Source organism: Jaculus jaculus, chromosome 12, assembly GCF_020740685.1.
Source record: "Jaculus jaculus isolate mJacJac1 chromosome 12, mJacJac1.mat.Y.cur, whole genome shotgun sequence".
Classification (NCBI taxonomy): domain Eukaryota; kingdom Metazoa; phylum Chordata; class Mammalia; order Rodentia; family Dipodidae; genus Jaculus; species Jaculus jaculus.
The window spans coordinates 66,518,027-66,545,916 of NC_059113.1; the positions used below are offsets into that span (position 1 = coordinate 66,518,027).

The following is a 27,890-nucleotide window of genomic DNA, read 5'->3' on the forward strand; positions in this document are numbered from 1 at the left end:
GGTAGCGGGCGCAGGGACATGGCCAGGCAGCTGGGCCCGCACGAGCTGCTGCACGTCTTCTCCTTCCTGGAGGCGCGCGACCTGCTGTGCGCCGCGCAGGTGAACAAGGTGAGCCCTGTGCCCGGAGCCTGGGGGCCGCGAGCTCCTGGGCCAGCTGAGTCCTCTGGCCAGCGCTGGCGGCGCTCCGCCGGCTCCCCGCTGGGCCTCCTGTCAGTGTATTTGTCTAACTTTTCCCTGTTATATTCTTGACTGAAGAGGGATTTGATTTTGTCTTTTAGGGTCTTATCTCTGACACCCAGTATATTCCTTGAAATTTAGTGTCCCTTCGATAAACATTTGTTGAGCAAATGAATTTAAGAACTTAAAACGTCATTTAACAAAAATATTAATATTCATCATCCTTATTGGAATATCATGTGTTTTGGTTATGGTACACTTTATTTTCACAGTTTCAAACTTTTACAATTACAAAAGTTACACAAAACAATATCAATATATTCATTCCAGTCTTGTCAAATTTAGTCAGAACCTCTGAGTTGCAGTCATTATGCCCCTTTTCAGTCTTCAAATCTTTAAACGTAACGTGATCTGCTTTTACAAACTCATCTGATAGGTTGGGGCTTCAATTATGTCATCACACATACACATATATATTGCCTCCACCTTTCAAGTGCTGAGTCTATGAGCAGTTTATGAAGTGTTGGAGGTCAATACACACACACACACACCCATTGCATGTTATTGAGTGAGAATTAATGTAGGGCCTTGAGAATGTTAGGCAAGCAAAATCTATCACTAAATATCTTCCCATTCCTCATCACTTAATTCTTCAGGCTTCTAATCAGACCATGGGCATAAAAACACAATTTCTGTGTGGGATAAACAGACATTTTCTTCAGTGATGTAGCCACTGGTAATTTGCTGCCCATTCTCTCGTAAATAACCCCTCACCCATTTTCATGTAAGCAATCCTAATTAAGCTCATTAGGTCACTAAAAAAAAGACATGAGAGGGTGACTATGCAGGAGTAGGAGGGAAACAAGAAAGGTCATGGAGGTGGATATTATCAAAATGTTACATACATATATAAAATTGTCAAAAAATCTGTATCTATATGTGCATATAGATATATATGTTTATATATGTTTTTCTCACTGGTTACTGGAGAAAAAGGCATCTGACTGCCTGGGTACCAATACATACTTTATTGTTTGTTTTATTTACTTATTTACTTTATTTAGTTTCTTTTTGTTGTTGTTGTTTGGATTGATGGGCACCATGGCCTTTACTTACTTGGTTTTGTTGTTGTTGTTGAAACAGGGTCACATATAGCTCAGGTTGGCTGCAAACTAAATAGCCAAACATGTCATCGCCTCCACCTCTCAAGTGCTGAATTTATGAGCAGTTTATGAAGTGTTGGAGATCAAACTTAGGGAATCATGTATGTTAGGCAAGCACTCTGCTCGCTGCTACATTCCCAAGTCTGCCATTATTGATTTTTGTTGCTGCCATAGTTTAAACCAGTTTTTTTCTACCTGGTGTTTTTGTTTAGTTGCAAACTTGTTTATGACAGGATCTCAGTTTGTAGATTAGGCTGGCCTGGAACTCAATGCATAGTCCACTTTGGCCTCAAATTTGTGACAGTCCTGCCTTAGCCTCCTGAATGCTGGGAGCTCTCCTCCTTGCTATCCTTGTACACTTCTTGAACTTGTTTTGTTTTGTTCTTTCCATGGTGAAGGAACTTCTCAAGTTCATTAAGTTTCAGCAAGATACAACTTGCTGTCACCTATACAACTTGAAGTATGATCTGAAACTTGTTCTTTTTGTCGGCCATTAGGAAGTAGCGGAGGAAAGGAAATAGAGGGTGTAGAAAAATGGAAGATAACCTTGAAATGGAACTGTTGGTTTATATACCAAGAATAATATTTTTCCCTGAAAGCTCATTTGCTGTAGACACAAACTGAACAAGTAAATGCCTTCTTCCTCTAAACATGAGTTAACAAATTTAACAAATATAAGGCACTTTTTGTCTTTATTAAAGTATCTTTTAAAACCTTTTCCCCCAACCTCATTCCCAGTAATCCATACCTTCTTGTCTTACCCCTGCAGACCCAAGACCTATTGAAAATTATGGTTGGAGGGTCTACTCTGGGTACCATAGACTGCTAAAGACCTGGCAGTTTGTAAAGTGCCTGGATAAATGGGTTTCCTTTATGGAACCATCTGTACTTCTGTTTTACTTTTAAATTTAACATTGGGCCAATGCTTCATTTAACAGCACATAATCACTGATGGGAAGGTCAGGAAGGGGTTCCAGTCTCTCCTGGATGCTTGTCAGCCAGTGGTAGTTAATCATCAAGCACCTCAGGACTCCAAGTCTATAACAGTAACTGTAAAGGTATCACATGGTGTCCAAGGTGACCACAGAGTCATGTACTTGGCTGGATCAGAATTAAGTGAGGGGTAACCTAGAGTTTGAAAAAAAAAAAGTGCCTTATACCTTTTGGTAGCACCAACTTTTTGTGGTCATAATTTACCCATAGGTAAAAGGAAGTGAGAGTAATCTGCTACAGGTCACTGTGAAAGCCAGTATCTAAAAGAAAGATCCTCAGAGGTAGGTAGCATTTGTTTTGTAGTGAGTATTATGCATTATAGTTCTCTGTTAGCTTTGAACTAGTAATATGCTAAAAAAGACTTTTTTATATTTTATTTATTTATCTTAGGGGGGAAAGAGAGAGTAAGAGAATGCATACACCAGGTCCTCCAGCCACTGCAAATGAATTCTGAATTCCAGATGCATGAAACCCCTTGTGCATCTGGCTTACATGGGTCCTGGGGAATCAAACTGGAGTCCTTTGGCTTTGCAGGCAAACATCTTAACTGCTAAGCCATCTTCTCCTGCCTGACTTTTTTTGTTGTTGCTGTTGGAGACAAAGTTGCATGTATTCCATGCTAACCAAGAATGAGCTACATAGCTGAGAATGTCTTTGAACCCCAGATCCTCCTGCCTTCACCTCCCAAGTACTAGGATTATGGGCATGTGCTATCACATTCAGCAAAGAAAACCTTAAGGTTGAGAAATGTTTGATCTAGCAAGTATGTGAACTGGCCTCAGAGAAAGTTGTGGTTGGTCCTGCTAGAGTTTGGAAATACACATTGCTACAGAGGGGATGGGCCAACTAAGGTCTTAGAGAGTTGCCCACTGACGTTGGCTAGGCTCTAGTGCCCAAGGCAGCTTAGCTGAAGTCAGAAAGTACAGGAGGCAGGACTGGGCCTGAGACAGAGAGAGGTACGGTACCTTGATTCCTATCCCTCATGAGAGCCATCCTGAGCTTACTGATTTCTTACTCATGTTACTCAGGCATACCTTGAACTTTCTATGTAGCTGAGGCTGATATTGAACTCCTGATCTTCTAGCCTCTATTTCCCAAGTGCCAGATCAGAGGCATGTGCCACCATACCAGGACATTCTGAGCTTCTTGCAGGTACTTCTGCAGATGGCAGCTGTGAGAGCCTGTATAGTACCCTCCACTGGAGTCTGTTCCCATTCTATCATCTTGATACCCCTGGACGTCTTATTGCTGCAGCATTCATTTAAAATATCTGAAAACTTTTCTGATCCTTCTCACATTAACCAAAGTGATCTTTCTACCACATTTTGACCATGTTGCTCCCATATTCAAGATTCTCAATAGCTTCTCACATTTTTTTTTTTTTTCTATTAGAGCTTTTGGGAGTTGGTTGAAACCACCACCATCAACTCTTTTTTCCTATTTTTCTCTAACCAGAGCCTACTGTTCTAATTGAGACAAATTACTCAGCTTCATTTAAGAATCATATTTGCACATATGTTCTGTCTTTACCTACATTGCTTCAATCATTTTCCTTTAAAACTTGGTCAGTAATCACTTTTCTTACTCATTTAAGTGTTTTTATTTGCCTAGTAATTTCCAGTACTCCAGGTTGAGTGTTCTAAGTGCAGGGACCAGAGCTAGTTTTGCTCTTTGTCCCTTCCAAATGTCTTGCCAGGCTTGGTACTAGGTGCCTGTTGACTGACTAGATACTGTCTTTTCTCCCTACTTGTTCTAGGTCTGGAATGAGGTTTCTAGGACCAAGGAACTGTGGAGGTGAGTGAAGGATGAGCAAGAGTGATGGGTGCCCTGGAAAAGGCTTCTAAGTGTTAGTCACATTTCTAGCTCTGTTGAGTGTATACAGAAGATTATCCTTGGTCCCTACAAGCAAATTTATCTTTGCTTAGTTACATAAGACTTTCAGATGGGAGATGATACCACATTCAAGGCAGAGATGTACAGTAGATGAATACAGCTGGCTCACAGAAGATAAACAAAGTATTATCAAATTACTTTTCTTCTTCCTGTCTTCTCTTTTTCCTTTTTCTCTGTCCTTTCTTTCCTCCTTGTCTCTCTTCTTCTTTCCTCCCTCTCTTCTTCCCTCTCTCCCTCCCTTTCTTTTTATTTTGCTTCTTTGAAATAGGGTCCCACTTATGTATCTAGACTAGTCTTAAACTTGCTTTATATCTCATGCTACTTGAGATTTTAATCCTCCTGCCTCACCCTCCTGAGTGCTGTGATTACAGGAATGTACCACTCTGCCCAACTGAAATGATGTTTAATTCTACCCTGGTAAAATAGCATAGCAATATAAGTATGTATGTTAGATTGTATAGAATATAAAAACAACACATTCACATTTGAAAATATAAAATATTTTAATCATTAAATTACTAAAATTTTGCTGCTAATTCATTTTTCCTATGGAACCTTACATTTTTCCTTTTTTACTAAGATATAACTATCAGAGAGCTGGGGAGATGACTGAGTAAAGAGCTGGCTACATAAGCATGAGGACCTGAGTTTGGATCTCTAGGCCTTATATAAAAGTCAGGCATTGGGCTGGAGAGATGTCTTAGCAGTTAAGCGCTTGCCTGTGAAGCCTAAGGACCCTGGTTCGAGGCTTGATTCCCTAGGACCCATGTTAGCCAGATGCACAAGGGGGAGCACGTGTCTGGTGTTTGTTAGCAGTGGTTGGAAGCCCTGGCGCACCCATTTTCTCTCTCACTCTGTCTCTTTCTCTCTTGGTATCTCTTTCTCTCTCTGTCACACTCAAATAAATAAATAAACAAAAAAAAAAAGTTAAAAAAAACCCAAAAAACAGTCAGGCATAATGGCACAGGCCTGTAATCCTAGTGCTGGGAAGGAAGAGTTAGGAGGAACTCTGGGGCTTGCTGGCTAGCTGGTCTAGTTGAATCAGTGAATTTCAGATTCAGTGAGAGAGTTTGTCTCAAAAAATAAGGTGGAGAGCCATTAAGAAAGACACCCGACATTTACTTCTGGCCTCTATAAACACATATGCATATGCACCCACACACAGATGTGTACCCACACACATGCACACCAAACATTATAACAGAAATGGGAAAATTAAAGTCTTATGAGATTTTTCACTACTTGCTGAATATAAGACCACCTTACTTTCAGCCAGAAGTTAACCATTTAGTCCCTCATGATAGAAAACACTTGCTCAAACATGAAGCTTCTTCAGAAGATGGGAGAAATCTTTGTTTTAATTTTTAAGGAAAGTAGGCCTTGAAATACTTTTAGAATTCAAGAGTGACAGTTTTACAATATTTAGTTTTCAGTATTATACAGCATTCTTCTATTACTTTTTATTAGCTTTTTACTACTACATTAATTAGAAAGATAATCTTAGTTTTCAAGCCAGAGGACTTTCATTGGAATTCATTCTTTATCTTTACAATTTGGGTGACATAGTCTAGACTTAACATTTAGTTCTGAAAAATGATTTTTTTTGCAGGTAAGTGGACAAGATTATGTGCTGCCATATATATTTCTCAAAAAACTTGAATGAGTGAACTGATTTGGCAGCCCTTGCAGCAAAGAGGCCCAACACATTTGGTTCCATCTTTTTCTCAGAAGTAAGGGTAGTATTTTTCCCTCTGAGAAAACACATGCATATGTGTTTTACATATAAGTTCAGAAGTTAGAAAAAATTATCTACATATTATCCAACCTCCACAGACTGTCATATGTTACCATGTCGTCTGTCTAGGTTTTTTTTTTTCTTTCATATGTTTCCTTTTATTTTGAATTTAAACAGCAAAATGAATTGGTTTGTGGCTGAAACAACATTCACAGACTAAGTTCTTTAGGTCGGGTCTTCAGATGTCTGAGGCAAATCACTGATGGATTTTCAATTTATACAATTCCATAGTATTTGTGATAAATATTCTAGCATATAGTCATCCTTTGTGATTGTCTTTTGCTTTCTTCTTTCTTTTTGTGTATGTGTATTTTGTATTTTGAGGTAAGATCTTGGTCTAGCTTAGGCTGACCTGGAATTCACTATGTAGTCTCAGGCTGGCCTTGAACTCATAGCAATCTTCCTACCTTGGCCTCCTGAGTGCTGGGATTAAAGGCATGTGCTGCCTGCCAGAGAGAGAGAATGGGCATGCCAGGGCCTCTAGCTGCTGCAAATAAACTCCAGATTCATGTACCACTTTGTGCATCTGGCTTTACATGGGTACTGGAGCACTGAACTTGGATCATCTTAACCGTTGAGCCATCTCTCCAGCCCTGAGGTTCTTTTTTTTAAATATATATCTCACATGGTTCAGGCTGGCCTGAAGCTCCTTAGTAGCCAAAGATGACCTTGAATTCCTAATCCTTTTGCCTCTACCTTCTGAGTGCTAGTATTATAGACATATGCCACCCTGCCCATTTATTTTTATTTTTATTTATTTATTTGAGAGCGACAGACAAAGAAGCAGAGAGAGACAGAGAGAGAGAGAAAGAGAGAGAGAGAATGGGCGCACCAGTGCCTCCAGCCACTGCAAACGAACTCCAGATGCGTGTGCCACCTTGTGCATCTGACTTACTTGGGTCCTGGGGAACTGAGCCTCGAACAGAGGTCCTTAGTCTTCACAGGCAAGTGCTTAACTGCTAAGCCATCTCTCCAGCCCCACCTTGCCCATTTTATGCAATCCTGGGAATTAAACTGAGGGTTGGTGCATGTTAGGCAAGCATTCCACTAACTAAACTACTTCCTCAGCTATGATTATATTTTTTCCTCCCTCAATTCCTTCTTTCCTTGACTGACCTATCTACCTTCCTTCCTTCCTTCCTTTTTTCTTTTGTAAAGTCTCATGGTTTTTAAATGTTGTCTGCTACTTTGTGTGAGGCCAAACAAAAAAAACCGAAAGACCTTTTCTGTCCAAGACTATCACTATGCTGTTTGTGGTAGAAAGACCAGATAGTTAGCATATTAAGGTCTTACTCCTTGTAGTAACTAAACTACTTAGTGTGTTGGAAGCTCTCTATTGCCTGGAACAGAGCCTGACATGTAGGTGCTCAATAGATGTACAAATTATGATGGTAGAGACAATTTGTATTGTTAAAACCATAGCACTGTGAGCCAGTTATTTTCTAGCTGACCTCATTCTCCTCCTAAAATGCACGCTGGAGCACAACCGCGGCATGTTGCATTAGCTCTGGCATACTGTAAATACAAAAGCCTCACTCCATAAGGCCTCCTCATCCTTCTCCAGCTAGATGTCCACCCTCCTTACACTCAACTCCCATAGCACCATAAGTTGTTACTTCTAGAATATAGACAGAGCTTGAGTCCACATGAAGAAATAACACCATTAAAAGTAAAGAAGTGAATGAGTAAGCAGTAATATAAATTTTTTTTTTCTTTTTTAAAGGTGTGCGCCACCACTCCTGGCCAATTTTTTTTAATTTAATTAATTAACTTATTTGATAGAGAAAAAGAAAGTGGCAGATAGAGAGCGAATGGGCATGCCAGGGCCTTCAGCCACTGCAAATGAACTCCAGACACTTGCACCACATTGTGCATCTGGCTTACATGGGTCCTGGGGAATAGAACCTGGGTCCTTTGGCTTTGCAGTCAAGTGCCTTAACTGCTAAGCCATCTCTCCAGCCGAATAAATTTTTTTTTTGGTAACATTTTTGTCCTACTGCATAAAGCAGTAAGTATAAATCTCTCTGTGTGTGTCCCTTTCCTGTTCCCTATCTCATTCTCTTTCTTGTGTTGGAGTCTATCTATCCCAAGGCCTCATCATTGCTTTTTTTTCTTTGAAGATAAGATTTTGCTACTAAGCCCAGTCCTCAAACTCAGCAATCCTCCTGCCTCAGCTTTCCAAATTCTGGAATTACAGTTGTGTACCACCATATCTGGTTTACAAGTCTCTTTTGATGGACATACAATTTATGAGGATATAGTTTATGACAATAATAGCATAAAGGAGTTAGAAAGGAAATAGACCTACATAGGAACAAATGAATACACTATTGAAATTAACTTGGTGTTAATTAAGCTGGGTGTGGTGGTTTATGAACTCCAAATGCATGTGCTACCCTGTGCATCTGGCTTATAAAACAAAATCAAACAAAAAAGTTATTAATTGAAACTGGCTTGTTATCCATTAAGATTTAAATTTTGGACTAGAGAGATGGCTTAGTGGTTATGGCACTTGCTTGCAAAGCCGCAGGACACAAGTTCACATGCATCTGGAGTTCATTTGCAGTGGCCAGAGGCCTTAGTGCACCAATTCTCTATATTTCCCTGTCTCAAATAAGTTAATTAAACATTTTTAAGATTCAACTTGTAATCTCCAGGCAACCACTAGAAAGGTAACTTTAAAAAATATGGTTGAGGGGCTGGAAAGATGGCTTAGCAGTTAAGCACTTGCCTGTGAAGCCTAAGGACCCTAGTTCGAGGCTCAGTTCCCCAGGACCCACATTCAGATACACAAGGGGGCACATGCATCTGGAGTTCATTTGCAATGGCTGGAGGCCCTGGCATGCCCATTTTCTCTCTCTCTCTCTCTCTCTCTCTCTCTCTCTCTCTCTGTCTACCTCTTTCTCTCTCTCTCTCTCTCTGTTACTCTCAAATAAATAAGTAAAAATGAACAAAAAAATATGGTTGAAGAATAGAAATTGAAATAGTACACTAGAAAATATTTAACACAAAAAGGCAGTAATGAAGAAATTGGAGGAATGGAGAGGTATAAAACCTTTACAAAAAGCAGAGTACCATAGATATATCTTATCAGTAGCTACGTTATGAATTTCATAATCTAATGAAAGGACTGAGATTGGCCAGGCGTGGTGACACACACCTTTAATCCCAGCACTTGGGAGGCAGAGGTAGATGGATCACTGTGAGTTCCAGGCCACTCTGAAAGTACATAGTGAATTCCAGGTCATCCTGGGCTAAAGTGAGACCCTACCTTGACAAAAGAAAAAAAATACTAATGAGATTGACAAAATTTGTTAATAAAAATGGTCTAATTTAGTGCCGCCTTCATGAGACACATTTTTTCTCACATGACACATTTTGTTTTGCTTTGCTTTGTTTTTGTTTTTATTATCATTATTTATTTATTTAAGAAAGACAGACCAAGAAAGAAAGAGGCAGAGAGAGAAAATGGGCGCACCAGGGCCTCCAGCCACTGCAAATGAACTCCAGATGCATGCGCCACCTTGTGCATCTGGCTTTTACATGGGTACTGGAGAATCAAGCCTCAAACCGGGGATACTGGGGAATCGAGCCTCGAACCAGGGTTCTTAGGATTCACAGGCAAGTGCTTAACCACTAAGCAATCTCTCCAACTCTGTTTTGCTTTGTTTTTGCTATGAGGTACTAGTCCTAGTACTACTTTACATTGCAAGTTAGGCACTCTACCATTGAGCTACATCCCTGTCCTGAGATATACTTTAGATTCAAAGATGTAGCTATGTTAGCAATGAAAGAATGGGGAAAGATATGCCATGATAAGTAACAACAACAACAAAAAGAGCTGAGTGGGGCTGGAGAGATGGTTCAGTAGTCAAAAGCACTTCCTGTGCAAACATGAGGGCCTGAGGAGACTTGAAAGACTCTTGAGTTCAGTCCTCAGGACACACATAACTGAGTGTCGTCTTATGCATCTGTAACCTGAATCCTGTAGGGGATCAGAGACCTGACAATTTCCAGAGCTTCTAAAAAAAACAGCAAGATCTAGGATTAGTAAACCACTCTGGCTTAAATAAGAATGAGTGGCCACCACTGGTGAGCACAACCTGCCAAGAGTGCTACCTGATAAATCTTCCTACTGGTAAAGAAGAGTGCTATCTGATAAATGTTCCTACTGGTAAAGAGTGTTATCTGATAAATGTTCCTGCCAGTAAAGAAGACCACTAAAGAATAGTGTCATCTGATAAATGTTCATAGGGTAAAGAAGAGTGTTATCTGATAAATGGGTCAGTCTAACCAGAAGATGTCATGGCTATATAGGTCTTTACAGCAGAGCAACAAAGGACATGATGGACTGATAAAACTGAAGGGACAAATAGGCAGCTTGACAAAAAGAGTTAAGACCTAAAAAGAAGTAGGCTCTTCAGATGTGGTATAATAGACAAGAGCCTACAGCCTTATTACCCTCTCAAAAGGATCACTTGAGCCCAAACAAGACATTTCCCTAGCTTCTACCTCTACCCTCCATTATAGACTTTCTTCTTATCTCCCATTGTTTCCCAAATTTGCTACAAAGACTACTCAGAAGGACTAAACTAGCCTCAGAATAGCAATTCTCTTTCCTTAGCCACCTGAGTACTGGATTGTATTCATACTCTACAACGTCCAGCTAAAATAAATAGCACTTTCTATGCATGTTCATAAAAGCACATCAGAAAAAAATAATTCATCAAAAACTGGGTTCAGGACTGGGGAGATGGCTTAGTGGTTAAAGCATTTGCCTGTGAAGCCTGAGGACCCCTGTTTGATTCCCCAGGACCCACATGAGTCAGATGCACAAGGGGACACATTCATCTGGAATTGGTTTTCAGAGGCTAGAGGCCAGGGCATGCCCATTCTCTCTCTCTATATATATGCCTCTTTCTCTTTCTCTCTCTCTTTCAAATAAATAAAATTTATATTTAAAAAGTAGGCTCATGTATCAATTTGTTTAACCTCTAATATGATCCTTCTTCATAGGTGGTTGTGGAGATGGATTAGATATATAAAAACACTGAATGCCTGACATGTTAGCACTCATTTGCTGTTATTATCCCCATTTTACAGGAAAAGAAGTTGAGAAACAGTGAGTTTAGAGGGTTTTGTTGTTGTTGTTGGGTTTCTTGTTTGTTTGTTTGTTTGAAGCAGGGTCTCACTCTAGCTCAGACTGACCTGGTATTCACTATCAGGATGGCCTCGAACTCATGGCGATCCTCCTACCTCTGCTTCCCAAGCACTGGAATTAAAGGCCTATGCCCCCATGCCCAGCTGAATTTAGAGTAGTAAGGCTAGGATTCAGAGCTAGGCTTGTTGGGCTACAGAATTTGAGATTACTGTATCCTGCTGGAACTGTGGATCTGTTCTTCAGGCAGCTATGTTTGAGACGCTGGTCTTGCAAAGCCTCCCCAGTGGTTGTGGGCACACAGACATGGAAACAGTACTATTTCTGCCGGTCTGAGCTAGAGTTCCGAATGGAATCTGGGCGGCCACAGGACTTCATCTGCAAAGCTATTCCTGGACACACAGGTACGGAGGTGGGGAATGTTGCAACTCAGTCTACTCCCTCTTCCCATTCTCTCTCTGGTAAAGTTTTATGAGATTTGGTATTCTAGCAAATGACCTGGAAAGTGAGTGCCACTTGAGTATGGATCATGCTGAATTGTCCTGTATTGTCACTTGGTCCTCACTCTAATCCCATGAGGAAGGGAATGTTACATCTTTTTCAAAGTATACTGAAACAAGGACATGTGGCTGGTGGGTGAGTGGTTCTGAAGGTAGAACCTGATCATAACTGTGAAGCCCAGCTGTTTCCTGTTGTACTGCCCTTTGTGTAAATGCCCGTTGTGTTCCCAAGACCAAGAAAGAGGAACAGGTATCCTGAAAACCCTTTCTATGACCTTGAGCTGTCAAATCTCAGGCCATTTATGTCTCTGTTCTCTTATAGGACAGGTAGATCAGCTGGCCTACATCTCATCCAATGAATATTGCTTTGATGGAAGGGCAAAATCTGTGGTTTGTACTGTGTCCTCAGATGGTACTGTGCGTGCCTGGGATTTACGTGAGGTGAGCTGGCCCCTGGGTAGAGAAGGTCAGGATGAGATTTTCCTTGGTCATAGAAAGGCCCTTTGACTTCATAATCTCATTTCATTATCTTGCAAAATTTCTGTGATGCAACACACAATCCCCATGGGGATGACCTGCATTCCCAAAGAGGAGGGCCCCTTTGGGAAAGTGGCAGGGATGAGGGAAAGGATGGTACAAACATGTGTTGTTTACATACAAAATATATCCATAACTAATAAAAATAAATTAAAAAATTTCTGTGATGGGGTGTGGAAGTCCCATTTTGTAGATAAGAATCTGAGCTTTGCAGAAAGCTGTCTAGGTTACAATGTTACTGCCTGGGATGGACTTGAAACTTGAGTATGACCAATCTCAAAGGCACATTTTTGGCTTTTGGCTATGCTTCTTTTTTGGAACCGTACTTTGGTAATAGTGTTGAAGATGTTTTGGAATGTGCCTGGGATGACAGCTGCTATCTCATTCTTCACTTTCATCACACTCAGTCATGTGGTTGGTCCTCCACAGTGGGACTGGTGTTGGCTCACTGGGTGGTTTTAACAAGATGATTACAGCTTTTAGGTTTCCCCTGTGCTGAAAATCTTGATAATTTGATTATAATTTTAAACTTTGTTAGTGCTTATAGTTAACATAGTTTTCAATTTCAGTTTTACATATGCTTTTTTGAGATATCACTCACAGTGATCCCCCTGCTCTTCCTACCTTAGCTTCCTGAGTGCACTGGGATTACAGGTGTGAGTATCCAAACCCAGATTCCTTTTTTCATCTAGCTTCTTTTCCACAATAAGTTCATAAGTTCTTTGTACTTGATTTGGACCACATGAATGACAATACACACATTTTCTCTTTTTCTCTCTCTTTTTGTGGTACTGGGGATAGAATCTTCAGCATTGCACACGCTAAGCAAGCAGTATTCCACTGAGCTATATTATAGCTAGCTAGGGTATCCATTGTTATTATGCTAACTTAATAAAAATATAAACTAAGGCTTGAGAAGGGAAGATGTCTCTAAAACTTGAACCACATGGTCTCTGCAAACCCATTTCTGCCTGGGACCACAAATAGATGGAGCACAATCTCCTATAATGGGTATTTTCCTAGAATCTGTAGATAATGTCACTTTTTTTGTTTTTTGATATAAGGTCTTAAGTATCCCAGGAGGGTTTTGAACTTACTTTGTAGCTGAAAATGACCTTGAACTTCTGATCCTTTTGCCTCTACCTCCTAAATGCTGGGATTATAGGCATGTGCCACCACACCTGATTTATGCACTGTAGACAATCAAACCTAAGGTTGGATGCATGCTAGACCATTACTCCTGAGCCACTTCCCCAGCCCTATTTCACAATTTTGAATCCTCTAACCAATAAAAGGCACCTTTAGTGCCTTACTTTGTTTTTATTTTATTTTATTTATTTATTTTTTGGTTTTTCGAGGTAGGGTCTCACTGTAGCCCAGGCTGACCTGGAATTCACTATGGAGTCTCATGGTGGCCTCGAACTCATGCAATCTTCCTACCTCTGCCTCCCAAATGCTGGGATTAAAGGCATGTGCCAACATGCCCGGATTATTTTATTTTTTACAGTGCAAGGAATTAAACCCAGAGTTTTGCTAGTACTAGGCAAAGTGCTGTGCCATTGATCTACACCCCCCCCCCCCAGTCTTACTGCTTTACTTTGTTATGTAAGTAATATCTTGGCAAGTGGGTACTCTTTGCCCACTGTTCACCAGGTTTGCTGGAAGTGGATGTTGCCTCTGACAAGTGATAGGTTCATTGCAAGTATACTCTAGTACAGCAGATAACCATAGCAGGGAGAAAGGAAACACTGGACTAGTGTTCCAAGAGACCTTGTGAGCCTGTGTCCCAGCATCACCTTGACTCCCTGTGGGATCATTCCCCTAGGGAGAGAGCTGACTATAGGCTATAGTAAGTGGCCATGGGTAGGCTTGAATGTTTAGGAGTCTAAAAAGTCTAAAAAGACTTGAGAGCTGGGGCTTTCCTTAGTTGTCAAAAGGAGAAAGTCACCAGGTTTAGTGGCACACACCTTTAATCCCAGCACTTGAGAGGCAGAGGTAGGAGGCTTGCTGTGAATTTCAGGCTACTCTGAGACTACATAGTGAATTCCAGGTCAACCTGGCCTAAAGCGGGACTCTATCTTGAAGAACCAAAAAAAGAGGAACAAGTCTTATTTGAACAAAGAGAGTACCTAGCAAGCTTTTTCTTTAAAGGACTTGATAGTAAATGTTTTAGGTTTAGCAGGCCAGAATCACTGTCATTACTATTTAAGTCTGTTGTGACACAAAAGCAGTCTTAGACAATAGTTTAAAAAAAATAAAACTGCTGGGTGTGGTGGCACACGCCTTTAATCCCAGCACTTGGGAGGCAGAGGTAGGAGGATCGCAGTGAGTTGGAGGCCACCCTGAGACTCCATAGTGAATTCCAGGTCAGCCCTGGCTAGAGTGAGACCCCACCTCGAAAAATCAAAAAAAAAAAAAAAAAAAAAAACAACAAACAAACCAAAAAACCGAGGGCTGGAGAAATTGCTCAGTAAAGTTTAATGATTCCCTAGTATCCATATAAAGCCAGATGCACAGAGTGGTTCATGTCTCTGGCTTGCATTTGCAGTGGCTGGAGGCCCTGGCATGCCCATTCTGTCGCTGCTGGGTGTGGTGACACAGGCCTTTAATCCCACAACTCAAGAGGCAAAAGTAGGAGAATGGCTGTGAGTTCAATTCAAGGCCACCCTGAAACTCCATAGTGAATTCCAGGCCATCCTGGGCTAGAGCAAGACCCTACCTCAAAAAAACAAAACAAAACAAACAAACAGAAAAATCTGAAAGCCATGCATCTGACTCATGTCAGGCCAGCCTGAGCTAAAGTAAAACTTCTGCCTCAAAAATAAGCCGGGTGTGGTGGCGCATGCCTTTAATCCCAGCACTTGGGAGGCAGAGGTAGGAGGATCCCTGTGAGTTCAAGGCCAGCCTGAGACTACAGAGTTAATTCCAGGTCAGCCTGGACCAGAGTGAGACCCTACCTCATAAAACCAAAAAAAAAAAAAGCCAGGTGTGGTGGTACACACCTTTAATCCCAGATAGGAGGATCACTGTGAGTTCAAGTCAAGGCCACCCTGAGACTACATAGTGAATTCCAGGTCTACTTGGGCCAGAGCAAGACCCTACCTCAAAAAACAAACAAAACAAAACAAAAAAACAACAAAATCAGAGTAATCATATTCCAATAAAACTTTATTTGTGGAATTACTGTATCTTTCATGTTACTAAATATTTTCGTTTGTTTGTTTAAGCAAACATACAAAACTAGACAGTCAACTGGTATGACTACAGGCATAGTGTGCCAAAACCTCCCTTGTGTTCCTAGTGTGGGAAACCTTCATGCCACTCTGCCTAGCTTACCAACCTGAATATCCAACCTGAATATCTTTCATGAGCAAATCTTCAACTTTATTTTCTTTCTTAAAAACTTACTTGTTAGGGGCTGGGAAAATGGCCCAACAGTTAATGGCCCAGGTTTGCAAAGCCTGTTGGCCTGGGTTCAATTCCCAATTTACCTACCCAAAACCAGACAAAGAGTGGCACATGTGTCTGGAGTCCATTTGCAGCACCAAAAGACCCTGGTGTGGAGCTGGCCATGGTGGTGCATGCCTTTAATCCCAGCACTTGGGAGGTAGGGGTAGGAGGATCACCGTGAGTTTGAAGCCACCCTGAGACTCCATAGTGAATTCCAGGTCAGCCTGAGCTAGAGCAAGACCATACCTCGAAAAACCAAAAAAAAAAAAAAAAAAAAAAAGACCCTGGTGTGCACATGTGCACACATGCATGTGTGTGTACACAGACACACAAACACACAAAAATAAATAAAATGATTCAGTCATTAAAGATGCTACTGTTTGCAAAATCTTGTGCCCACCAAACTTCATGTTGAAACTTAGTTCCCAATATAACAGTATTTGCATGTTGTACCCTTTGGGAGATGAGGAGTGATGAGGTCTCTGCTCTCACATAGGGAATTTAAGTGCCTTATGTAAGGGTGTGATAGAGAGGGGCATACCTGTCTTTATTGCTATCCATACAGTTGGGTAGTACAGGGCCATGTCTTTCCCACCTGTGTTCTCTGTGTGTACTGTGAAGTCTGGCACAGAAAAGGCACTGGCAAATGTGTGCAGGTTGAATGCATGAAAGTAATATGTAAATAGACTCCTGTAACACTTATCACTTTTGTTGTTTTCAGGACACAGAGCTGTGGTCCAGCTCTGTTCAGCCTGCTCCTCTGGTGAATTTGGTGGCTTATCCTGAGCTACAACTGGTTGTTACCGTGGACAACCAGGGGTTGATCAAGGTGTGGAAAGCAGAGAATGGGTATGAGCTGGGATCCTTCCACCTACCAACCTATTCTTCTTCAATGGAGACCTGTGGCGACAGAGAGAGCCCCTTCCTGCTGGTAAGTGACCTAGCTCCAGGAGCTTTCTCAGGGCCTAGCCACCTCTTGGGTAACTGATGTGTGGAGCCTGAAGCCAGGCCTTGTGCATGTCAGACCCTGCTACTCTGACTCCTCCTTGACCACCATGTGGACTGTAGGCTCCTCTACCCTTCAGTTCTACAAGTAGTATCAGCCTATCTTTGTAACCTCTCATTTTGTGGTGATATTCCACCCATTAACTCTATTTAGAGTTTTATAGTCATGTGCCCTTGCATTCTTGTCTGCTTATTTGTGCCCTCGTCTTTCTTCTGTCTGCAGTTTTTCTTCCTGCCTGCATTCTTAACCTCATTCCCTGTTTTCAAGACTTTGCTAGGGTTCCATTCAGAAATAAATGATAAGAGCCAGCATGGTGACATATATCTGTAATCCCAGCTCCTTCAAAGGGTGAGACAGTTCAAGACTATCCTGGCAACTTGGTGAGAGTGTCTTAAAAAAATAAAACCATGCCATATGCCTTTAATTCCAGTACTTGGGAGGAAGAGGTAGGAGGATTGCCATGAGTTCAAGGCCACCATGAGACTACATAGTGAATTCCAGGTCAGCCTGAGCTAGAGTAAGACCCTTCCTTGAAAGAACAAAAACAAAACAAAACAAAAAAACAGGCTGGGCATGGTAGTACACACCTTTAATCTTAGCACTTTGGAGGCCCAGGTAGGAGGATGATTGCAGTGGTTTTGAGGCTACCCTGAAACTACAGAGTGAATTCCAGGTCAGCCTAGGCTAGAGCAAGAACCTATTTCAAAAAAAAAAAAAAAAAAAAGTGTGGGGGAGGAAAGAAAACAACAACAAAAACCCAAACAAGAGTGAACAGTCTCTAGACTTTAAACCAAGAGATTCAAAAGTCAAGGTGGTGAGCTCATCACTGGGAACTGTTTTTGCCCTGGAGGCATTTATTCTATGAAGCTTGGCAGACCTTTGACAGCTTAGGGACAAAGTTGGAATGCAGGACATCCAAAGATGGACCCTGTAGATTCTCAGGTAGTGGGTGGGCTTGAGCATTGTTGCAACCTGAGGGACACTTGGTAGGGTAAGTAGTAATCCTTTCCTGACAGTTAACAGTACCTCTTTTCTCATGTTTCTATTTTCAAATATAGCATTGAACACACACTTAAAACTGCATGAGAAAAGATGAGATCATAGCATCTGGAACTGGCAGGATAGACAGACAATGTAAAGAAAGCCACAGGCTTTTAGACAGAGCCACTGAACATTGGTTGTTGTCCTGTTCAGAGAAGTACAAACAGAGAAATCTGTAAAAATGTAAACTAACAGATTCAGAAAAGAACCAAGTGGAAATTTTAGAATGAAGAACTGCTTAAGAAAAATTAAGAACCTGGGCTGGAGAGATGGCTTAGCGGTTAAGCGCTCGCCTATGAAGCCTAAGGAGGCTTCGAGGCTCGATTCCCCAGGACCCACGTTAGCCAGATGCACAAGGGGGTGCATGCATCTGGAGTTTGTTTGCAGTGGCTGGAGGCCCTGGTGCACCTATTCCCTCTCCCTCACCACCACCCCCCCCCCGTCTCTTTCTCTCTGTCTGCCACTCTCAAATAAATAAAAAAGTAAAAAAAAAAAAAAATTAAGAACCCAGTGGTTTAATAGTAGCTGTGCAGAGGACTTGAGTTCACATAGTGACTGTAGTGGGTCTGGACTGGACTGGAGCATTGTGCTGTTTCTTATTTTTCTGTTTTTGTTTTTGTTTTTTCAAGTTAGGGTCTTACTTTAGCTCAGGATGACCTGGAACTCACTCTGTAGTGCCAGGATGGCCTTTGAACTCACATTGATTTTCCTACCTCTGCCTCTGGAGTGCTGGCATTAAAGGCTTACATCACCATGTATGGCACTTTTCTTTTTATTGAGACAGGGTCTCATATCTCAGACCCACCTTCAGCTCACTGTGTAGCCAGGGATGACTTTGACCTTTGAATCCTTCTGCCTGCACCTCAGGTGTGCTGGGATTATGGCACTATAATGCCTTGTTTACTCAGTTTGTGGGATGAAAACTAGGGCTTTGCACATGCCAGGCAAGCATTCTACCAGTTGAGCTACATCTCTTACATTCTGTTTGCCACCTCCTCCACAATAGTCTTTGAAGGATGTGTTAGTGATGTCTCAGTACAGAACACGCCACTGTCATTTCTTCTCAGCACTTTAGTGAGTTTTGAGTCTTTTCAGTGGTCACCACTATCTTAAAAGAAGTTTCTCTAACTAAAAGTGAGAATAGTATTAACATAAACAGTTTGGTGGGCATAATGTACCCCTGTAGCCAGATAATAGTAGTAGTTTTCTTCCAGGACTTATGACTTCCCAGCCATAAGTTTTTCATTAGGTTTTTAGTACCAGGCATTAATGAGTGAGCAGTTGGTTTCCCCCATAACAGATATGTCACCATTGCACCAGTTGGTACATTTGGCCTAGCTTGTTACCAATAAAGCTTCTAGGGTCCACTGCTGGTTAATACTGTGAATGACTTCTTCCTCAACAGGCTGCTTAGCTCTTTCCAGCATTCTAATAGCTAGTCAATAGGGAAGAGGCTTCCAGCTCAGCTCCAGCTTGATTTCTCAGTGACCTTCAATCCAAGCATGTGGAGTCTTCAGCAGTAGAGTCTTATCATCTAGTTCTGGTGGGCAACCAAGAATCTTGTCAATAGCCTGTAATGAAGCTGGGCATGGTGGCGCATGCCTTTAATCCCAGCACTCGGGAGGCAGAGGTAGGAGGATTGCCATGAGTTCGAGGCCACCCTGAGACTCCATAGTGAATTCCAGGTCAGCCCGGGCTAGAGTGAGACCCTACCTCGAAAATCCAAAATAAATAAATAAAAACCAAAAAAGAAAAAAAAAAATAGCCTGTAATGTTTTGGGAGCATCAAGGGCCTCTCATTGGTTGCACCCCTGGCACTGAAATTTTCTTTTTAAAATTATTATTTTTATTTATTTGATTATTTATTTAAGAGGGAGTGAGAGAAAGAGGCAGGGAGAGAGAGAGATAAAGAATAGGCATGCCAGGGGCCTCTAGCCACTGCAGATCAGTGCCAGACACATGTGCCACATTGTGCATCTGGCTTTATGTGGGTACTGGGGAATAGAACTCAGGTCCTTAGACTTTGCAGGCGAGTACCTCAACCACTGGGCCATCTCTCCAGCCCTGAAATTTTCTTGAAACAATCTGTACTGTAAAACATTGTTTAAAAACATATAAAAACTTTATTCAGCCAAAAATGGAGGTTGTATCGCCACTTAAAAAAAATAAGAAGGAGGGCTGGGGAGATGGCTTAGCAGTTAAGGTACTTGCCTGTGAGGCCTAAGGACCCAGGTTCGATTCCCCAGTACCCATGTAAGTCAGATGCACAAGATAGCACATGCATCTGGAGTTCATTTACAGTGGCTGGAGGCCCTGATGCACCTGTTCTCTCTCTATCTGCCCCCCATCACTCAAGTTAAATAAATAAAATATTTAAAACTCTACAAAGGGGCTGTGTATGTGACACACCCCTTTAATCCCAGCTCTCAGGAGGCAGAGGTAGGTGGATCACATGATTTTGAGGCCACCCTGAGACTACATACTGAATTCCAGGTCAGCCTGGGGTCACTTGAGACCCTACCTAAAAAAAAAATGAAGGGGACCTCAGACAGAAAGAAAATGATCATAGCTGAAGTTTCAGAAGAACAGAAAATTTACCATTTCCTGTACACTGACCAACAAAATAGCAACAGCTATGCCATGTGGGCCATTAAATGTATGTACAAATAAACTATGGGACATTTACATTACAAGGATTAAGAAGTTCTAAGATGGGGCTGCAGAGATAGTCAGTGGTTAAAGGTACTTGCTTGCCTGACAAGCCTGGATTCAATTCCTCAGTACCCATGTAAAGCCAGTTGCACAAAGTGGCCCATATGTTTGGGTTTGCAGTGGAAGGAAGCCCTGACACTGACATATACACACACACTCTCTTAAATAAATAAATAAAATAATTTTTTTTTTTTAGAAAAAAAAAGAAGTTCTAAGATGACTCAACTGTCTAGGAAAACTTATTGAACAATTTAATAGTAAACTCACACATCAGGAATGCATGCAATAATGTCTAGTTGTATCTCCAGTAAGAACAGAGAAAACGCCCACAGTCTTTGTGGTAGTTTGATTCAGGTGTCCCCATGAGAAACTTAGGTATTCTCACTGCTAGGTTTCCAGCTGAGATTTGGGAATTAATGCCTGTTGGAGGCAGTGTATTGTTGGGGACAGACTTATGGGCAATATAGCCAGTTTCCCCTTGGCCAGTGTTTGGCACACTCTCCTGTTCTTGTCATCCACCTGATGTTGGCCAGGAGGTGATGTCCACTCTCTGCTCATTCCATCATTTTCCACTGCCATCTGTGAGCTTCTCCTCGAGCTTCCCCTGGAGCCTGTAAACCAAAATAAACTTTTTTCCTCACAAGCTGCTCTTGGTTGGGTGATTGCTGCTAGCAGTATGAACCATACATAGTGGATATGTCTGGGGATTGCCCTGTGGGAGAAGATTTAACCTTGACCCTAAATTTGGTTTGGATGTCAGGACATATGACTGGGGAAGGCTGACAAGTGTATCAGAGGCTGGATTGGAAAAACCAGGAGGAGTGGCTGCCTTGATCAGTGGCGAGGAGTGGCAGGCAGTAAACCATAGTTACCATGTTGTGCTGGGACTAGGGCTTAAGTGACTTGAATTTCGGGAGAGTGCCAAGAGCTTTATGAGCTTTCTCTAATAGAAAAGAGAAGGGGAAGAGACAGAGGTGGTGCTTAAAACCTGTCAGCCAAGCTAGGTGTGGAGGTACATGCCTGTACTCCCAGTTCTTGGGAGGATGAAGGAGGAGGATGCTCCTTGTGAAGCCAGCATGGGCTCCATACACAATGAGATCCTATCTCAGAAAAGGAGAAGGGGAAGAGAAAAGAATTAAAATCCTGTCAAGGCCATGAGATCAAAATTGGGATGAGGGCTAGGAGTGATACAGAATGGTGGAGCACTTGCCTAGAATTTCTCTTTAATTTTTTTTTTTTTTTTTTTTTTACTTTTTATTTTGAGAGAGAGAGAGAATGGGTACACCTGGATGCCTTGCCTCTGCAAATGAATTCCATGCATATGTGCCACTCTCTGCATCTGGTTTTACATGGGTATGAGGGAATCAAACCTAGGCAGTCACTTTGCAATGAATGTGTTTAACTACTAAGCAATCTTCCCAGTCCTTGCCTAGCATTTATGAGAACCTGGATTTGATCTCTATTAACCTCTGTTTGAATAGTCATGTTTGCTTTTTGTGGTGCTGGGATTCAGTCTCTCCTCCTTGTTTGTATGTACTAGGCCAGTGCCCTATTACTGAGCTTTCTGTTCATTTGACAACTGCAGTTGGTGGGTACATCAGTTAAGCAGTTGTACCCCTCCTTCAGAGAAGGACACGGCTATTTCAGAAGATGATGGTACTTCCCACTGTCACATCCTTTCTGTTCCAGGCAGCCTGTGCTGAAGGGGACCTCTATTCACTGATGGTGCCTCAGCTGCAGGTGGTCTCCAAAGTGACTGCATTTCCTCACACTTCTGTGAGTCTCGACTGCTCTCCAGACCAACAGTGGGTGTGCGCAGCTGCACAAGGTTCAGACTTGGGCCCAAAGGTAAGTGCTAGGAACCTGAACCTAGCTCTGTGGGAGGAGGCTAGAGGGTCTGGAGACTATGAAGCAGGTTCTCAAGTCCTTCTTACTTAGAATCAAATCTGGGAGGAGGGAAGGAGAAGGCCTTAGTTACTGGCTCCTAGAGTGTTTCTCCCTCCTGCAAAAAGCTCTGTCTCACACCAACTCTGCTCTTTATCGGCTGCTGTGCTGCCTGTGAGTTGGAGGGCCAATCCACTGCTGACAAAGGCAGAGGTCAGTTTTGAACAGGTTTGGGGTTTTACAAACACCCCAGTGGAAGTGCTCAAGAGCCATTTGGTAGACTGAGGACCCGGTGAGGATGAAGGTGTGCAGAGAGGCCAAGTGGAGATGCTAACAGAATATCTGGTACCTATCAGGTGACATGGCACAGCTGTGAAGTGTGTCATATAGCATGGTCAGAAGGGACACCTTGTGAGTCAGAGTTCTGACAACTCACAGGCACAGAGATGTTCAGTCAATTTCCAGAGATGAAGCGCCTGTTCAGTGTCTGAACTGGAAGTCAGACCGCAGTAAAAAGCAGTGGTCTTGTGGAATGGAAGAGCAGGGAAAGAACAAGAGCTGTCAGTGTGGGAAGAGACCTTGAGCCTGGGGTCTGGTAGCTAGGGATGCCAGTGGTCAGATAAAAGTAATTGTGCATAAGCAAAAGTGCAGGAAAGTAGAATGTAGATATCCTTTTCTTATACATCTGAATGATGCCACAGCTTAAATGTACAGATGACCAAAAGTATCAAGTAGATGTCATAGCCAAGCAGAGTGTGAAGCAGTGAACTCACCTGCATATGTATGCGTCATCATTATGGAATAACATTACCCTCCTGAGGATTAACAGCTCCAGGTTGTTATAGTAATACCTATAGTGTCCAATGTTTGATAGTGTAGTGTATTACAAGATCTTTGCATTTTCTGGGGTTGTTGTTTTACTAATATGGAAAACCCATGGCCTTGCACATCCCAGGTATGTTAACTACCATGAAGCTACAATTCCAGATCACAGTTTTTGTTGATATAGATGTACACTTGTTCAAGCATCATTTGCTTTAGAAATAATTCTATTCTCATTGAATTGTTTGATATAGTCAGCAAACATCATTATACCACATACTTGAGTGTATATCACTGGGCTCTGTATTCAGTCTTATTGTTTTACTTTTAGACTGTTTTATTAATATCATGCTACCTCTGGTGTCTGTAACCTTAGTGGCTTCAAATCTGGGAGATGAATTCTGAAACTTCATTCTCTTTTTTGGAGATTATTGTTTCATTTTGTGAATTTCTCCTGAGATCATGATTACATATAAATAAAACTTTGGCAAGAGAAAAGAAAAAGGTAATTGTACTGAGATGCCATGGGATGGGGCCACTGCAAAAGCAGGGTGGGGTTTAGGAGAGGCATAAAGGGACAGGAAAGGAATATTCCGAGGGACTTGTGAAACATCAGAACAACCCTGACCACAGCTGATAAAAAACAGATACTCTTTGTTCATCCATTACACTAGCCTTACAGGGAATGGCACACCAGAATGTTTCCAGCTAGGCCACACATGGCTAGCACTTAGCCTTGAAAAGCCTTTGAACCACCCAGGGGCCAGAAGAGGGACTTCCCAGGTATCCTGGGCTGCCCTGAAGGGCCCAGTACATGGGTGTGGATGTGTGAGCACATCCAACTTGCCTGGTCAGGCCCTGCCAGAGGCAGGAGTCAGCTTAGGGGTGAAGGGTTTTCTGAGCTCTCAGAGTTGGAGATGTCCCTCCCTCACATGCATTGTGACCATGCAGGTATGTTTCCTCAGGTGTACTACACTCGGTCTTTGCTGTATCCATCAGAAGACAAACCTCCTATCTTCACTACCCTCCCCATCAGGCTGAGCTGCAGAGCCTGCTGGGCCCCTGCTGAGGCAGCCAGGCTGATGGTGATGCACAGAAGTGACTTCAGCACACAGCTGGTTATTACCACCTTCGAGTTAAAGGCAGAGAAGTCCAGGGATAGAGTGAACCTCCTGGGTAAGGTTTCCCCATGCTGGCCAGTGTGTGGGTCACTACCATTGCAGTCTGATATTTCAAGAATGGGTGTTTTCTTTTTAATTTAATTTAATTTAATTTAATTTAATTTAATTTAATTTAATTGAGAGAGAGAGAGAAAAAAAAGTGGCTGATAGAGAATGGGCTTGCCAGCGCCTTCATCTACCTCAAACAAACTACAGACACATGCACCTCCTTGTGCATCTAGCTTATGTGTGTCTGGGAAATCTAATTTGGGTCCTTTGGCTTTGCAGGCAAGTGCCTTAACTGATAAGCCATCTCTCCAGCCCCAAGGATTTTTTTTTTTACATCCCCTTCGGACACTTTCTTGCCTTGAAGGGAAACATAAGGTTATAGTGTCCTACCAATTATGCACTCGTTGAGTGATGAAACACTTGTTTCATGGAGGGTCTTTTGTGTGGCCCTGGGGTTCAGACAGTAAATTCTGTCCATGCCCTGATATCCCCCTTCTCTCCAATCTCCCTGCTTCCACTCATTCCTACCTCTTTGTCTGACTAAAAGGTTCTGTTCTCTGCACTGAATGCAAATATGAGTAAAAACTGCAAATATTTCTTCCCCAAGGAGCACCTAGCTTAGTAGGAAAGTACAACCCACAGCCAGGCCTTCCTCTCCTTCCTAAATCCCATGTTACTCTGGCAGGCCTTCTCTAATCCTTAACACTTTGTCCTTTGTATTATGTTCATTTGTTTTCATATCATTTGACCATAAATTTCAATCTGAGCTTCCTAGTAGCTGAGGAAAAAGGGAAACAGGATGAGTCTAATACAAGAAAACATGTGAATGCTTCCTAAGAGGTAATTTTATTTTGGGTCAAAAGGAAGCTATACAATACAAAGGGCAATGATAGACAATAGTTTTTGGAAAATGTTATATGTCATGTGGCCATTTCTTATCCCATCCTTCTATGAGAAAGGGAAGAAGGAACAGAACCCCTCTCCCTGAATGGTTCTGTGTACCAGGTAGGGTGCTAGTCATTTCATGCACATAGTGCACTGAATCATTTCAGCCCTGGTGCAGGTGGTATCATAGTGCTTGATTGCTGATGGACTTGGGATCTAGGAAACACTGATGGGTCAGGGTCAAGTATGGGTCTAACTATAAAGCTGTTGTTCTTTTCAGTGTACCATGTCATCACGGGTGTGGCACATGTATGTTCCAGAGATGAAATCTGTGTGTTTTTATCCCCAAAGCACAGCAGCTGGTCAGTTTCCTCTTGCCAGATACCATGGTTCCACCACAGCTCATGCAGGGCCACGGATCCCAGGTGATTCTCCTTGCCTCTGGGTCAAAGCTGGTTCTGTTCACCACACATGGCCTGCAGCTGGTGGCTTTCCAGGATCACCAGAAGCCCATAACATCCATGTGGGTGGTAAGCGCAGCACCACTGCCCTTATATGCTCCCTACCCTTGAGAGTCCACATCCACACCTCATTTGACTTCATTCCAAGGACCAGGACAGAGTCATCACCTCTTCCTTAGACCTCTCTTTGCGTGTCTATGTGTGGAATAAGAAAAGTGAATTTCCTGTCCTCAAGAGCTGCTACCATTTGCTTGGTGGATCCCACAGATGGGCTCGGTAATTGACGATTTTTCTTCATTTGCTGCTCAAGTAGCAAAGTAGTGGTTGGTTTTTGTTTGTGTAGTGTTTCTTCCCACTCCCCTCTCCTACCCCCCTCCCCCCCGCCCCCCCCCCGTGTGTGTGTGTTTTGAAACAAGGCCTTGCTATGTTGACCAGGCTGGTCTTAAATTTCTGGCCTCAAGGACTTAGAGTCACAAGCCCAGTCTTACTAAGTGGGCCCCAACGTAAGCCACTGGTCACACCCTCTCCTGTTTAAAAAAAAACAACAAAACAGATGGTTCTCTGTGGCTGGACATTATATATGCTGTTTCTTGTAATACACAAACATGCATTTGGCATTTGGCATCACCCACATCTTACAGATGCAACAGGCTGAGAGATGTGGAAGTTTGTCCAAAGTTTCACAGAGAACACATGATGTTGACTGACCTTATGGAAAATGACTGCACCTGGGTCCTCTTACATCCCCTTCATCAGTGGAGAAGTGAGACTGACCATGAGATGACAGTTAATTCTAAATTCTAGGGAGATGATCCAGATTTGCCTGGATTAAGTGAACCATTCCTCTATCAGAAGCTTCTAAAAACAGCTAGAATTGTGATTCAGACAGCTACTGCTGGGACTTTGAAATGATCTCCCACTTAAGAACGTGCTGAGGTTTTCCAATCATAACATATTCATTTAGATCCACACATTAAAGACTAAAACAGGGGATGGCAGAGGTTGGCTGGGCTTGGTTGGATGGGAGAAGGCTGAGCTCTGTGTTCTTGTAAAAGCTTTTACTTAGACGTTTGTTCTTATCTGCTATTAATCCCTGGCACATCCCTTCTCTTTACAGTGGATTTACCCATGTGAAAAGTGACAGCATGAGCATTGTGGGTGTAGAAGCCAGAAGCACCAGAACAAGTATTCTGAGGTCATATTACTACAGAGTTCAGCTTTGCTAAAAGAAATTCTACCAGCCAGGCGTGGTGGTGCATGCCTTTAGTCCCAGCACTTGGGAGGCAGAGGTAGGAGGATCACCATAAATTTGAGGCCACCCTGAGAATAGAGTGAATTCCAGATCAGCCTAGGCTAGAGTGAGACCGTACATCAAAAAACAAAAACAAAAACAAAAGAAAAAAAATCTACCAGCTGAAGATGTACTCACTTGGGTAGAGTTTGCATGCATATGAAAGTTGAATGATGTTAATCAACTTTGGAAGAGGAATTGGTAATTCTCTGATGCCTACTATGTACCAAGCATACTATGCTGTGTGATTTTACCTTTAAATCTTCACAACAAGCTAATTAAGAAGTTTCTGTTGCCTATTTATTTCTTATTTTGGGTATTTTTCAAGGTAGGGTCTCACTGTCACCCAGGCCGACTTGGATACGATTCTGTAGCCCCAGGCTGGTCTTGGTCTCACTGTTATCTTTCTACCTCAGACTTTCTAATGCTGGAACTAAATTGTGTCTTCATGCTCAGCTTCTGTTGTCTATTTTTGATAATGAAGTGCAAAAGAACAGTGATTCATTATCATTTGCCCATTTTCCATCTGCTGAACCATTTGTACAATAAATTTCAGATTATTAGCCAGGCGTGGAGGTGCACACCTTTAATCCCAGCACTCGGGAAGCAGAGGTAGGAGGATCACCATGAGTTCGAGGCCACCCTGAGACTACATAGTGAATTCCAGGACAGCCTGGGCCAGAGTGAGACCCTACCTCGAAAAACCAAAATAAATAAATAAATAAATTAATTAATTAATTTCAGATTATTGATGACACCCCGGAATTGAGCATGTCTTTTGGTGCTAGAAATCCCATACTGAAAGTATCAGGATTAAAACATAATTTTTTTGCTGGGCGTGATGGCACATGCCTTTAATCCCAGCACTTGGGAGGCAGAGGTAGGAGGAACGCTGTGAGTTCGAGGCCACCCTGAGACTCCGTAGTGAATTCCAGGTCAGCCTGGGCTAGAGT

The 27,890-nt window shown here is 42.3% G+C and overlaps 1 protein-coding gene across 4 annotated transcripts; it reads left to right on the forward strand.

Annotated features, from left to right (window-relative positions):
* LOC101595082 (F-box/WD repeat-containing protein 12-like) lies at window positions 1–27,225 on the forward strand. Of its 4 annotated transcripts, XM_045130883.1 has the most exons (11): window positions 38–108; window positions 2,544–2,614; window positions 4,090–4,127; window positions 11,426–11,583; window positions 12,002–12,120; window positions 16,388–16,597; window positions 22,115–22,273; window positions 24,097–24,307; window positions 25,537–25,715; window positions 25,795–25,922; window positions 26,764–27,225. In XM_045130883.1, the coding sequence occupies exons 4-11, from the start codon at window positions 11,529–11,531 to the stop codon at window positions 26,870–26,872; spliced, it is 1,170 nt and encodes a 389-aa protein (XP_044986818.1). In that variant the 5' UTR covers window positions 38–108; window positions 2,544–2,614; window positions 4,090–4,127; window positions 11,426–11,528; the 3' UTR covers window positions 26,873–27,225. The 4 variants fall into 4 exon arrangements, with proteins under 4 accessions (XP_044986817.1, XP_044986819.1, XP_044986818.1 ...); XM_045130882.1 differs by lacking the exon at window positions 2,544–2,614 and having other exon boundaries at window positions 1–108; XM_045130884.1 differs by lacking the exons at window positions 2,544–2,614; window positions 4,090–4,127 and having other exon boundaries at window positions 17–108.
* Window positions 27,226–27,890: the final 665 nt, after the last annotated feature.